Genomic DNA, 15,781 nt, shown 5'->3' on the forward strand with positions numbered 1-15,781 from the left:
ACATATACACAGAGCTAGGCAGAGAAGATAACACCAGAACCCAATGGACGTGTATTATAGGTGTCCTACGTATATACTCAGTTAGACCCAGAACACAAGAATCCAATGTATGCGTTTTATAGCTATCCTATACATATACACAGAGCTAGGCAGAGAAGATAACACCAGAACCCAATGGACGTGTATTATAGCTGTCCTACGTATATACTCAGTTAGACCCAGAACACAAGAATCCAATGTATGCGTTTTATAGCTATCCTATACATATACACAGAGCTAGGCAGAGAAGATAACACCAGAACCCAATGGACGTGTATTATAGCTGTCCTACGTATATACTCAGTTAGACCCAGAACACAAGAATCCAATGTATGTGTTTTATAGCTATCCTATACATATACACAGAGCTAGGCAGAGAAGATAACACCAGAACCCAATGTACGTGTATTATAGCTGTCCTACGTATATACTCAGTTAGACCCAGAACACAAGAATCCAATGTATGTGTTTTATAGCTATCCTATACATATACACAGAGCTAGGCAGAGAAGATAACACCAGAACCCAATGTACGTGTATTATAGCTGTCCTACGTATATACTCAGTTAGACCCAGAACACAAGAATCCAATGTATGTGTTTTATAGTTACCCTATACATATACACAGAGCTAGGCAGAGAAGATAACACCAGAACCCAATGTACGTGTATTATAGCTGTCCTACGTATATACTCAGTTAGACCCAGAACACAAGAATCCAATGTATGTGTTTTATAGTTACCCTATACATATACACAGAGCTAGGCAGAGAAGATAACACCAGAACCCAATGTACGTGTATTATAGCTGTCCTACGTATATACTCAGTTAGATCCAGAACACAAGAACCCAATGTATGTGTTTTATAGCTATCCTATACATATACACAGAGCTAGGCAGAGAAGATAACACCAGAACCCAATGTACGTGTATTATAGCTGTCCTACGTATATACTCAGTTAGACCCAGAACACAAGAACCCAATGTATGTGTTTTATAGCTATCCTATACATATACACAGAGCTAGGCAGAGAAGATAACACCAGAACCCAAAGTATGAAACATAGAAATGACGGTAGAAAAGGACCAAACGGTCCATCCGGTCTGCCCAGCAAGCTTTTGGTAGTATCAACTGCGCCATACAAGTCACCCTTATATTTATCAGTTTCCCACCGTCAGTCAGGGCCCTGGCCGGTTGCTGTCTGAGTCCAATTCCCCATTAACTCTTGCTGTTGAAGCAGAGAACAATGTTGGAGTTGCATATATATCCAATATATGCTTAAACTGGTATCCAAATTTATACATATATTATAAAGCCATCCACCTTTAAACTACAAATTTTGTAGGACCCTTACTCCTAGAGTCAGTACAATGTAACAGACTCTTCTTATGGTATCGGGTCACTTTAATTTATTTATATCATTTTTTTGTATTTTATCTTTTAAGTAAAATTTGCTGACGAACTTCTAAATATAACGTCTCTTCAGTAGCTCTTATTTTAAGCTTTGATAATAGTCACAGTCTCAGCTAAATTATATGTTAATACTCATCGCAAATGGCGTCTCAAACTCAGTCCCGACACGATCACGTTTCGGACCACCAAAGGGTCCTGCCTCAGGGAATCACTCCTTCAGAACTGTGACATCCAACCAAGTCCATTAATATTCCATTAGTTAGTGACCAACGGCTCTTCTTAAATCCATTACTAATTTTGCGGTCTCTGTTAGGACTCGCATCGCACGCCATTTGCGATGAGTATTAACATATAATTTAGCTGAGACTGTGACAGTTAGACCCAGAACACAAGAATCCAATGTATGTGTTTTATAGCTGTCCTATACATATACACAGAGCTAGGCAGAGAAGATAACACCAGAACCCAATGTACGTGTATTATAGCTGTCCTACGTATATACTCAGTTAGACCCAGAACACAAGAATCCAATGTATGTGTTTTATAGCTGTCCTATACATATACACAGAGCTAGGCAGAGAAGATAACACCAGAATCCAATGTACGTGTATTATAGCTGTCCTACGTATATACTCAGTTAGTCCCAGAACACAAGAATCCAATGTATGTGTTTTATAGCTATCCTATACATATACACAGAGCTAGGCAGAGAAGATAACACCAGAACCCAATGTACGTGTATTATAGCTGTCCTACGTATATACTCAGTTAGACCCAGAACACAAGAATCCAATGTATGTGTTTTATAGCTGTCCTATACATATACACAGAGCTAGGCAGAGAAGATAACACCAGAACCCAATGTACGTGTATTATAGCTGTCCTACGTATATACTCAGTTAGTCCCAGAACACAAGAATCCAATGTATGTGTTTTATAGCTGTCCTATACATATACACAGAGCTAGGCAGAGAAGATAACACCAGAACCCAATGTACGTGTATTATAGCTGTCCTACGTATATACTCAGTTAGACCCAGAACACAAGAATCCAATGTATGTGTTTTATAGCTGTCCTATACATATACACAGAGCTAGGCAGAGAAGATAACACCAGAACCCAATGTACGTGTATTATAGCTGTCCTACGTATATACTCAGTTAGTCCCAGAACACAAGAATCCAATGTATGTGTTTTATAGTTACCCTATACATATACACAGAGCTAGGCAGAGAAGATAACACCAGAACCCAATGTACGTGTATTATAGCTGTCCTACGTATATACTCAGTTAGACCCAGAACACAAGAATCCAATGTATGTGTTTTATAGTTACCCTATACATATACACAGAGCTAAACACAAAAATCCAATGTATGTGTTTTATAGCTTTCCTACACACATAAACATCACTAAACATTAAACAAAGCACTCTGCTTCTAGGGTGGATATATCTTTGCAGTGTATAGAGAAATAATGTGGAGACTGGATGGACTAATCTAGCATCACTGACTCTGAAACTCAATGATAACAAAAGTTTCTAAATAAATAAATATATCCATGCTTTCTGTACTACTAAATCCGAAATAATATAAATAGCACAAGGCAAGTATCCAGAGTACATGTGAGGAGCTCACTGCAGACACTGAGCCTCAGAGACATCACTGCATACACTGAGCCTCAGAGACATCACTGCATACACTGGGCCTCAGAGACATCACTGCATACACTGGGCCTCAGCCATTGAGTAGGTGTCAGGGAGTTCACTGCAGACCCTGAGCTTCATCCTCGGGTGCATGTCAGGACTGACGGCCAGACGGCTAGCCCCCTCCTCCCAGCCAACCTGCACCGAAACATCCCAGGCCTTGGCATCTGGGTACAGGTCAGGGAGGTCACTTCAGACCCCGATCCTCTGCCACTGGGCACATGTGAGGAAGTCACATGTGTTCCTCAGCTTCCGGGTACGTGTCAGAGGTCACTGCAGACCCTGGCCCTCAGCGCCTGGGTACAGGTCAGAGAGGTCACTTCATACCCCGATCCTCTGCCACTGGGCATGTGTGAGGAAGTCACATGTGATTCTCAGCCTCCGGGTACGTGTCAGAGGTCACTGCAGACCCTGAGCCTCGGCCCCTGGGATCATGCAGGGGAGGTCACTGCAGACCCTGAGCCTCGGCCCCTGGGATCATGCAGGGGAGGTCACTACAGACCTGAGCCTCGGCCCCTGGGATCATGCAGGGGAGGTCACTGCAGACCCTGAGCCTCGGCCCCTGGGAACATGCAAGGGAGGTCACTGCAGACCCTGACCCTCGACCCCTGGGATCATGCAAGGGAGGTCACTGCAGACCCTGAGCCTCGGCCCCTGGGAACATGCAAGGGAGGTCACTGCAGACCCTGAGCCTCGGCCCCTGGGAACATGCAGGGGAGGTCACTGCAGACCCTGAGCCTCGGCCCCTGGGAACATGCAAGGGAGGTCACTGCAGACCCTGACCCCTCGACCCCTGGGATCATGCAAGGGAGGTCACTGCAGACCCTGAGCCTCGGCCCCTGGGAACATGCAAGGGAGGTCACTGCAGACCCTGAGCCTCGGCCCCTGGGAACATGCAAGGGAGGTCACTGCAGACCCTGAGCCTCGGCCCCTGGGGAACATGCAAGGGAGGTCACTGCAGACCCTGAGCCTCGGCCCCTGGGAACATGCAAGGGAGGGTCACTGCAGACCCTGAGCCTCGGCCCCTGGGAACATGCAAGGGAGGTCACTGCAGACCCTGAGCCTCGGCCCCTGGGATCATGCAGGGGAGGTCACTGCAGACCCTGAGCCTCGGCCCCTGGGAACATGCAGGGGAGGTCACTGCAGACCCTGAGCCTCGGCCCCTGGGATCATGCAGGGGAGGTCACTGCAGACCCTGAGCCTCGGCCCCTGGGATCATGCAGGGGAGGTCACTGCAGGACCCTGAGCCTCGGCCCCTGGGATCATGCAGGGGAGGTCACTGCAGACCCTGAGCCTCGGCCCCTGGGATCATGCAGGGGAGGTCACTGCAGACCCTGAGCCTCGGCCCCTGGGATCATGCAGGGGAGGTCACTGCAGGCCCTGAGCCTCGGCCCCTGGGATCATGCAGGGGAGGTCACTGCAGACCCTGAGCCTCGGCCCCTGGGATCATGCAGGGGAAGTCACTGCAGACCCTGAGCCTCGGCCCCTGGGATCATGCAGGGGAGGTCACTGCAGACCCTGAGCCTCGGCCCCTGGGATCATGCAGGGGAGGTCACTGCAGACCCTGAGCCTCGGCCCCTGGGAAACATGCAGGTGAGGTCACTGCAGACCCTGAGCCTCGGCCCCTGGATCATGCAGGGGAGGTCACTGCAGACCCTGAGCCTCGGCCCCTGGGATCATGCAGGGGAGGTCACTGCAGACCCTGAGCCTCGGCCCCTGGGATCATGCAGGGGAGGTCACTGCAGACCCTGAGCCTCGGCCCCTGGGATCATGCAGGGGAGGTCACTGCAGACCCTGAGCCTCGGCCCCTGGGAACATGCAGGGGAGGTCACTGCAGACCCTGAGCCTCGGCCCCTGGGATCATGCAGGGGAGGTCACTGCAGACCCTGAGCCTCGGCCCCTGGGATCATGCAGGGGAGGTCACTGCAGACCCTGAGCCTCGGCCCCTGGGATCATGCAGGGGAGGTCACTGCAGACCTGAGCCTCGGCCCCTGGGATCATGCAGGGGAGGTCACTGCAGACCCTGAGCCTCGGCCCCTGGGAACATGCAGGGGAGGTCACTGCAGACCTGAGCCTCGGCCCCTGGGATCATGCAGGGGAGGTCACTGCAGACCTGAGCCTCGGCCCCTGGGATCATGCAGGGGAGGTCACTGCAGACCCTGAGCCTCGGCCCCTGGGAACATGCAGGGGAGGTCACTGCAGGCCCTGAGCCTCGGCCCCTGGGATCATGCAGGGGAAGTCACTGCAGACCCTGAGCCTCGGCCCCTGGGATCATGCAGGGGAGGTCACTGCAGACCCTGAGCCTCGGCCCCTGGGAACATGCAGGGGAGGTCACTGCAGACCCTGAGCCTCGGCCCCTGGGAACATGCAGGGGAGGTCACTGCAGGCCCTGAGCCTCGGCCCCTGGGAACATGCAGGGGAGGTCACTGCAGGCCCTGAGCCTCGGCCCCTGGGAACATGCAGGGGAGGTCACTGCAGGCCCTGAGCCTCGGCCCCTGGGAACATGCAGGGGAGGTCACTGCAGGCCCTGAGCCTCGGCCCCTGGGATCATGCAGGGGAGGTCACTGCAGACCTGAGCCTCGGCCCCTGGGATCATGCAGGGGAGGTCACTGCAGACCCTGAGCCTCGGCCCTGGGATCATGCAGGGGAGGTCACTGCAGACCCTGAAGCCTCGGCCCCTGGGATCATGCAGGGGAGGTCACTGCAGGCCCTGAGCCTCGGCCCCTGGGATCATGCAGGGGAGGTCACTGCAGACCCTGAGCCTCGGCCCCTGGGATCATGCAGGGGAGGTCACTGCAGACCCTGAGCCTCGGCCCCTGGGAACATGCAGGGGAGGTCACTGCAGACCCTGAGCCTCGGCCCCTGGGAACATGCAGGGGAGGTCACTGCAGACCCTGAGCCTCGGCCCCTGGGAACATGTAAGGGAGGTCACTGCAGACACGGATCCTTAGCCTCTGGGCTGTGTCAGGCGGGGCAGAAGATGATAGAAAGCCTCCTGCACTTACATTGTCTCTGAGGGTTCTCTGGCCTGCTCTTGCTGCAGTGCTGACTGTGTCCCTCCCATCCTCAGCCTGTCCCCCGGCTGCAGCTGTCCGTAGCTCCCCGGCAGCGAGGGATGGGCCAGCAGTGGCGGTGGGACAATGCAGTGCCACGGGGAAAACTGCAGCTCACATCGGGCCGGGAAAAATCATCAGCAAAGGCGGAACCTCCAGTCCAGTCTGATGGCGAAGAGAATCCAAAATGAAAGCAGGAACGATGCCCGTGTGCAGCAGAACAATATCCCGGTGACATCAGCAGCCACCCAGCAGGAAGAGCAGGGAAAGCAGGAGCACTGGCTACTGAACCTGGCAACAGAGAGACGTCCTGGACCCTCCCTCTCATCACACAGACTGCCAGCCCCCTCCCCAACCTGCAGACTCTCGCTCTCAGACAGACTGCCAGCTTCTACCTCCTCAGCACCTGCACAGAGACATCCCAGACCCTCTCCCCATCTTACGGAGAGGACACCGGAGATCCTCCCTCTCATCACGCAGACTGCCAGCCCCCTCCCCCTCCCAACCTGCACAGAGACATCCCAGACTCTCGCTCTCAGACAGACTGTCAGCTTCTACCTCCTCAGCACCTGCACAGAGACATCCCAGACCCTCCCCTCATCTTACGGAGAGACACCGGAGATCCTCCCTCTCATCACACAGACTGCCAGCCCCCTTCCCCCCCCCCCCCCCCCCAACCTGCAGACTCTCGCTCTCAGACAGACTGCCAGCTTCTACCTCCTCAGCATCTGCACAGAGACATCCCAGACACTCCCCTCATCTTACGGAGAGACACCGGAGATCCTCCCTCTCATCACACAGACTGCCAGCCCCCTCACCCCACAACCTGCACGGAGACATCCCAGACCCTCCCCCTCATTTTACAGAGAGACACCGGAGATCCTCCCTCTCATCACACAGACTGCCAGCCCCCTCCCCCCTCAACCTGCAGGGAGACATCCCAGACCCTCCCCTCATCTTACAGAGAGACACCGGAGATCCTCCCTCTCATCACACAGACTGCCAGCCCCCTCCCCCCCCCCCCCCCAACCTGCAGAGTCTCGCTCTCAGACAGACTGCCAGCATCTGCATCCTCAGCACCTGCACGGAGACATCCCAGACTCTCGCTCTCAAACAGACTGCCAGCTTCTACCTCCTCAGCACCTGCACAGAGACATCCCAGACCCTCCCCCTAAACTTACAGAGACATCACAGTCCTCCCTCTCATCATACAGAGAGACATCCCAGTCCCCCTTCTAATCTTACAGAGAGACATCCCAGTCCCCCCTCTCATCTTACAGAGAGACATCCCAGTCCCCCTCTCATTTTACAGAGAGACATCCCAGTCCCCACCCTCTCATCTTACAGAGAGACATCCCAGTCCCCCCTCTAATCTTACAGAGAGACATCCCAGTCCACCTCTCATCTTACAGAGAGACATCCCAGTCCCCCCTCTAATCTTATAGAGACATCCCAGTCCCACCCTCTCATTATACAGAGAGACATCCCAGTCCCCCTCTCATCTTACAGAGAGCCATCCCAGTCCCACCTCTCATCTTACACAGAGACATCCCAGTCCCACCCTCTCATTTTACAGAGTCATCCCAGTCCCCTCTCATCTTTCAGAGAGACATCCCAGTCCCCCTCTCATTATACAGAGAGACATCCCAGTCCCACTCTCTCATCTTACAGAGAGACATCCCAGTCCCACCCTCTCATTATAAAGAGAGACATCCCAGTCCCACTCTCTCATCTTACACAGAGACATCCCAGTCCCACCCTCTCATTTTACAGAGTCATCCCAGTCCCCCCTCTCATCTTTCAGAGAGACATCCCAGTCCCCCTCTCATTATACAGAGAGGCATCCCAGTCCCACTCTCTCATCTTACACAGAGACATCCCAGTCCCACCCTCTCATTTTACAGAGTCATCCCAGTCCCCCCTCTCATCTTTCAGAGAGACATCCCAGTCCCACTCTCTCATCTTACACAGAGACATCCCAGTCCCACCCTCTCATTTTACAGAGTCATCCCAGTCCCCCCTCTCATCTTTCAGAGAGACATCCCAGTCCCCCTCTCATTATACAGAGAGGCATCCCAGTCCCACTCTCTCATCTTACACAGAGACATCCCAGTCCCACCCTCTCATTTTACAGAGTCATCCCAGTCCCCCCTCTCATCTTTCAGAGAGACATCCCAGTCCCCCTCTCATTATACAGAGAGACATCCCAGTCCCACTCTCTCATCTTACAGAGAGACATCCCAATCCTCCCCTCTTATCTTACATAGAGACATCCCAGTCCCCCCTCTAATCTTTCAGAGAGACATCCCAGTCCCCCTCTCATTATGCAGAGAGAGACATCCCAGTCCCACTCTCTCATCTTACACAGAGACATCCCAGTCCCACCCTCTCATTTTACAGAGTCATCCCAGTCCCCCCTCTCATCTTTCAGAGAGACATCCCAGTCCCCCCTCATTATACAGAGAGAAATCCTAGTCCCACTCTCTCATCTTACAGAGAGACATCCCAATCCTCCCCTCTTATCTTACACAGAGACATCCTAGTCCCCCCTCTAATCTTACAGAGAGACATCCCAGTCCCACCCTCTCATTTTACAGAGTCATCCCAGTCCCCTCTCATCTTTCAGAGAGACATCCCAGTCCCCCTCTCATTATACAGAGAGACATCCCAGTCCACCTCTCATCTTACAGAGAGACATCCCAATCCCCCCTCTCATCATACAGAGAGACATCCCAGTCCCACCCTCTCATTATACAGAGAGACATCCCAGTCCCCCCTCTCATTATACAGAGAGACATCCCAGTCCCACCCTCTCATCTTACAGACAGACATCCCAGTCCCCCCTCTCATGAAACAGAGAGATATCCCAGTCTCACCCTCTCATTATACACAAAGTAATCCCAGTCCCACCCTCTCATTTTACAGAGAGACATCCCAGACCCCCTCTCATCTTACAGAGAGACATCCCAGTCCCCCCTCTCATTATACAGAGACATCCCATTCCCCTTCTCATTATACAGAGAGACATCCCAATCCCACCCTCTCATCTTACAGAGAGACATCCCAGTCCCACCCTCTCATTGTACAGAGAGACATCCCAGTCCCACCCTCTTATTTTACAAAGAGACATCCCAGTCCCCCTCTAATCTTACAGAGAGACATCCCAGTCCCCCCTCTAATCTTATAGAGACATCCCAGTCCCACCCTCTCATCTTACAGAGAGACATCCCAGTCCCATCCTCTCATCTTTCAGAGAGACATCCCAGTCCCACCCTCTCATTTTACAGAGAGACATCCCAGTCCCCCCTCTAATCTTACAGAGAGACATCCCAGTCCCCCCTCTCATTATAAAGGGAGATATTCCAGATCCTCCCTTTGATCACAGACTGCAAGCCCCCTCCTCCCACCCAATCTGCAGAGAGACATCCCAGACTCTTCTCCTCATCTTACAAAGAAACATCCCAGATCCTCCCTCTCATTATACAGAGACAATCTAGCTCTAACCTCTCATTACACAGACGGCCTGTCCCCTTCTCCCACCCCACCTGTAAAGAGACATCTCAGACTCTTCCTCTCATCACATAAGAACATAAGAAAATGCCATACTGGGTTAGATCAAGGGTCCATCAAGCCCAGCATCCTGTTTCCAACAGTGGCCAATCCAGGCCACAAGAACCTGGCAAGTACCCAAAAACTAAGTCTATTCCATGTAACCATTGCTAATGGCAGTGGCTATTCTCTAAGTGAACTTAATAGCAGGTAATGGACTTCTCCTCCAAGAACTTATCCAATCCTTTTTTAAACCCAGCTATACTAACTGCACTAACCACATCCTCTGGCAACAAATTCCAGAGTTTAATTGTGCGTAGAGTAAAAAAGAACTTTCTCCGATTAGTTTTAAATGTGCCCCATGCTAACTTCATGGAGTGCCCCCTAGTCCTTCTATTATCCGAAAGAGTAAATAACCGATTCACATCTACCTGTTCTAGACCTCTCATGATCTTAAAGAGCTCTATCATATCCCCCCTCAGTCGTCTCTTCTCCAAGCTGAACAGTCTAGTTTCTAGTTTATTATGTTTTATATACTGTCGAATCGGTAGTTCCATCACAACAGTTTACAATATAAAAGAAGAAATACAATAAATCATTGGTAAAAACAGATTACTAACAGTTATGTAACTGTAAAATAATAAATAATTATGAATTCATAGAAAGTTAAACTATAAAACAGTTACAGTATAAATTACAAACAATAAAAAGAAATACAAGTAATAGAGTTAAAACTTCTAAAATAAACAGTAAAAATAAAAGCCATTTTTTAGTTAGGTTCTGCATATGCACAGCTGAATGGCCAGGTTTTCAATTTGGACTTGGATTTTTTTATCTCAGCTGGTAAGGTATTGCAGGGTTGGGGGCCTGCTATCCAGACCGCTGGCGCTCTCTCACCTGACTAAGGTGTGCTGATTTCACTGAGGGAATTGTCAGTAGCCCCTTATTTGCTGACCTGAGGAATGTGTAAGGGAATGGCCGCATTTAACCATAAATAATTTTATGTAAAATGCAGGCTGTTTTGTATTGTGAACGATATTTGATTGGCAGCCAATGCAATGAAATTTAAATCGGTGCGATGGGGTCACATTTTTTACTCCAGGTCAAAACTCTAGCGGCTGCGACCTGCAATACTTGTAAAGGGCGGATTGGGGATTGGGGAAGTCGTAATTGGTCAATGCTGGAGAAGATGAGGGATTGAAGTACTCTCCTAAAATCATTTGTTTTTTTTCGAGTAGTGGTTTCAGCCTCGGCAGCGTGGGAAGCTTGGAGCAGCCCTCTTTCAGTTTGATGGATATGTCTCTTCTTAAACTTAGATCTGAATCTAAAATTATTCCGCGGGTCTCTCACAAAGACAGTGGGATTTATCTTAATATTATTCTCAGATGTTATTGGGGGGATTTCTGCATTTCCTTTCTAACAGTATAATTTAATACTAGTTTCATGTGCGAGAGAAGTTGTTTTATTGCATTTAGGAATACTATGGTAACCTTAAATGGCTTTCCGATTGTATCTTCAACGGGAACAAGGAATTGGATATCGTGGGAGTAAATATAAAACTTCAGGCTTAGTCCCGTAAGTAGGTGACAGACTGGCAATAGACGCACGTTAAAGACCCCTGCGGGATTTTATTGGGCGCCGCGTTTTTTATTTTTACTTCGAAAGAGCGCTTACTGAGAAAGGAAGAAAACCATTTTTATTTATTTATTTTTTTTATTTATTTTTAACTTTTCTATACCGATGTTCCTGTACAGAATACATATCGCACCGGTTTACAAGGAACTGAACAGTCGCCTCCAGGGCGGAAATACATTAAAACAGTTGCCTCAAGGCAGAATACATTAACACAAGTATACAGGAAAACTATTAAAGTTTAACATTTTACATTTTAAAGTTTAATATTTAACATTTTAATACGGTGTCTGTAATTCCTATTCCAAGCAGGCGGTTGCATGGTATTGTGTGGTCTACTGTATCGAAGGCTGTGGAGAAATCTAATAGTATTAAAAAGTAACTTTGCCCACTGTCAAAACCTCTTAGCACGGTGTCCATTAGCATGATTAATAAGGTTTCAGTATTAAACTTTTTCCTAAAACCAAACTGATTTGAGAAAAGAATGTCCTAACCTCTTTAGTCTTTCCTCATAGGGGAGCTGTTCCATCCCCTTTATCATTTTGGTTGCCCTTCTCTGTACCTTCTCCATCGCAATTATATCTTTTATGAGATGCGGTGACCAGAATTGTACACAGTATTCAAGGTGCGGTCTCACCATGGAGCGATACAGAGGCATTATGACATTTTCCGTTTTATTCACCATTCCCTTTCTAATAATTCCCAACATTCTGTTTGCTTTTTTGACTGCAGCACACTGAGCCGACGATTTCAATGTGTTATCCACTATGACACCTAGATCTCTTTCTTGGGTAGTAGCACCTAATATGGAACCCAACATTGTGTAACTATAGCATGGGTTATTTTTCCCTATATGCATCACCTTGCACTTATCCACATTAAATTTCATCTACCATTTGGATGCCCAATTTTCCAGTCTCACAAGGTCTTCCTGCAATTTATCACAATCTGCTTGTGATTTAACTACTCTGAACAATTTTGTATCATCTGCAAATTTGATTATCTCACTCGTCGTATTTCTTTCCAGATCATTTATAAATATATTGAACAGTAAGGGTCCCAATACAGATCCCTGAGGCACTCCACTGCCCACTCCCTTCCACTGAGAAAATTGCCCATTTAATCCTACTCTCTGTTTCCTGTCTTTTAGCCAGTTTGCAATCCACGAAAGGACATCGCCACCTATCCCATGACTTTTTACTTTTCCTAGAAGCTTCTCATGAGGAACCTGTGTCAAACGCCTTCTGAAAATCCAAGTTCACTACATCTACCAGTTCACCTTTATCCACATGTTTATTAACCCCTTCAAAAAAAAAATCACAGACTAGCAGCCCCTACTCCCACCCCACCTGCAAAGAGAGCAGGCAGACCCTCCCTCTCATCCCACAGACTGCCAGCTCCCCCTCCCCAGCACCTGCAGGAGGAAATCTTCAGCCACCCTGGACATTGTGCAGGCTCCTCAACCCGTGGTAGATGCCAGCATTCCCCTCCCCCTGGGGCTGGTGTCTTTTCTCTTTATTACCTCTGAGCCCCTGCCACCACTGCTAAACCCTCCTCCTGTCCTGAACCTGCAGGTCCCCCCAGAGAGAGAGAGAGATTTAAAGACAGCGGCAGATATTAACTTAACAAAGGCAGAAAAAGACCAAATTGTCCATCCAGTCTGCCCAGCAAGTTTCATATGGTAATGCTGCTCCGTGCAGGTTACCCCCATGTTTCTGTTAAGGGTAGTAACTGCCGCTCCGTGCAGGTTACCCCATGTTTCTGTTAAGGGTAGTAACTGCCGCTCCGTGCAGGTTACCTCCATGTTTCTGTTAAGGGTAGTAACTGCCGCTCTGTGCAGTTACCCCCATGTTTCTGTTAAGGGTAGTAACTGCTGCTCCATGTAGGTTACCCCCATGTTTCTGTTAAGGGTAGTAACTGCCGCTCAATGCAGGTTACCCCATGTTTCTGTTAAGGGTAGTAACTGCTGCTCCATGCAGGTTACCTCCATGTTTCTGTTAAGGGTAGTAACTGCCGCTCTGTGCAGTTACCCCCATGTTTCTGTTAAGGGTAGTAACTGCTGCTCCATGTAGGTTACCCCCATGTTTCTGTTAAGGGTAGTAACTGCCGCTCAATGCAGGTTACCCCCATGTTTCTGTTAAGAGTAGTAACTGCTGCTCCGTGCAGGTCACCCCCATGTTTCTGTTAAGGGTAGTAACTGCCGCTCCGTGCAGGTTACCCCCATGTTTCTGTTAAGGGTAGTAACTGCTGCTCCATGTAGGTTACCCCCATGTTTCTGTTAAGGGTAGTAACTGCTGCTCCATGCAGGTTACCTCCATGTTTCTGTTAAGGGTAGTAACTGCCGCTCTGTGCAGTTACCCCCATGTTTCTGTTAAGGGTAGTAACTGCTGCTCCATGTAGGTTACCCCCATGTTTCTGTTAAGGGTAGTAACTGCCGCTCAATGCAGGTTACCCCCATGTTTCTGTTAAGAGTAGTAACTGCTGCTCCGTGCAGGTCACCCCCATGTTTCTGTTAAGGGTAGTAACTGCCGCTCCGTGCAGGTTACCCCCATGTTTCTGTTAAGGGTAGTAACTGCCGCTCCGTGCAGGTTACCCCCATGTTTCTGTTAAGGGCAGTAACTGCCGCTCCATGTAGGTTACCCCCATGTTTCTGTTAAGGGCAGTAACTGCCGCTCCATGCAGGTTACCCCCATGTTTCTGTTAAGGGGAGTAACTGCCGCTCCGTGCAGGTTACCTCCATGTTTCTGTTAAGGGCAGTAACTGCCGCTCAATGCAGGTTACCCCCATGTTTCTGTTAAGGGCAATAACTGCCGCTCCGTGCAGGTTACCTCCATGTTTCTGTTAAGGGCAGTAACTGCTGCTCCATGCAGGTTACCCCCATGTTTCTGTTAAGAGTAGTAACTGCTGCTCCGTGCAGGTCACCCCCATGTTTCTGTTAAGGGTAGTAACTGCCGCTCCGTGCAGGTTACCCCCATGTTTCTGTTAAGGGTAGTAACTGCCGCTCCGTGCAGGTTACCCCCATGTTTCTGTTAAGGGCAGTAACTGCTGCTCCGTGTAGGTTACCCCCATGTTTCTGTTAAGGGCAGTAACTGCCGCTCCATGCAGGTTACCCCCATGTTTCTGTTAAGGGGAGTAACTGCCGCTCTGTGCAGGTTACCCCCATGTTTCTGTTAAGGGTAATAACTGCCGCTCTGTGCAGGTTACCTCCATGTTTCTGTTAAGGGCAGTAACTGCCGCTCTGTGCAGGTTACCCCCATGTTTCTGTTAAGGGTAGTAACTGCCGCTCTGTGCAGGTTACCCCATGTTTCTGTTAAGGGTAATAACTGCCTCTCCGTGCAGGTTACCTCCATGTTTCTGTTAAGGGTGGTAACTGCTGCTCCATGCAGGTTACCCCCATGTTTCTGTTAAGGGTAGTAACTGCCGCTCCATGCAGGTTACCCCCATGTTTCTGTTAAGGGTGGTAACTGCTGCTCCATGCAGGTTACCTCCATGTTTCTGTTAAGGGTAGTAACTGCCGCTCCATGCAGGTTACCCCCATGTTTCTGTTAAGGGTAGTAACTGCCGCTCCGTGCAGGTTATCCCCATGTTTCTGTTAAGGGTGGTAACTGCCGCTCCGTGCAGGTTACCCCCATGTTTCTGTTAAGGGTAGTAACTGCTGCTCCGTGCAGGTTACCTCCATGTTTCTGTTAAGGGTGGTAACTGCTGCTCCATGCAGGTTACCTCCATGTTTCTGTTAAGGGTAGTAACTGCCGCTCCATGCAGGTTACCCCCATGTTTCTGTTAAGGGTAGTAACTGCCACTCCGTGCAGGTTATCCCCATGTTTCTGTTAAGGGTAGTAACTGCCGCTCCGTGCAGGTTATCCCCATGTTTCTGTTAAGGGTGGTAACTGCCGCTCCATGCAGGTTACCCCCATGTTTCTGTTAAGGGTAGTAACTGCTGCTCCGTGCAGGTTACCTCCATGTTTCTGTTAAGGGTGGTAACTGCTGCTCCATGCAGGTTACCTCCATGTTTCTGTTAAGGGTAGTAACTGCCGCTCCATGCAGGTTACCCCCATGTTTCTGTTAAGGGTAGTAACTGCCACTCCGTGCAGGTTATCCCCATGTTTCTGTTAAGGGTAGTAACTGCTGCTCCATGTAAGTTACCCCCATGTTTCTGTTAAGGGTAGTAACTGCCGCTCTGTGCAGGTTATCCCCATGTTTCTGTTAAGGGTAGTAACTGCCGCTCCATGCAGGTTATCCCCATGTTTCTGTTAAGGGTAGTAACTGCCGCTCCGTGCAGGTTACCCCTATGTTTCTGTTAAGGGGAGTAACTGCCGCTCCGTGCAGGTTACCCCCATGTTTCTGTTAAGGGTAGTAACTGCCGCTCTGTGCAGGTTATCCCCATGTTT

The 15,781-nt window shown here is 49.5% G+C and overlaps 1 protein-coding gene across 2 annotated transcripts in view; it reads right to left on the reverse strand.

The window, feature by feature from the left end:
- Positions 1–15,781, reverse strand: part of LOC115082010 (transforming acidic coiled-coil-containing protein 2-like) — a 193,583-nt gene that overhangs the window by 153,112 nt on the left and 24,690 nt on the right. For both annotated transcript variants that reach the window (XM_029586271.1, XM_029586270.1), the window contains exon 2: positions 6,165–6,377. In XM_029586271.1, the coding sequence (XP_029442131.1) occupies positions 6,165–6,223 (59 nt within the window). In that variant the 5' untranslated portion in view covers positions 6,224–6,377. The remainder of the gene's footprint in view (positions 1–6,164; positions 6,378–15,781) is intronic.

Source organism: Rhinatrema bivittatum, unplaced genomic scaffold (assembly GCF_901001135.1).
Source record: "Rhinatrema bivittatum unplaced genomic scaffold, aRhiBiv1.1, whole genome shotgun sequence".
Classification (NCBI taxonomy): domain Eukaryota; kingdom Metazoa; phylum Chordata; class Amphibia; order Gymnophiona; family Rhinatrematidae; genus Rhinatrema; species Rhinatrema bivittatum.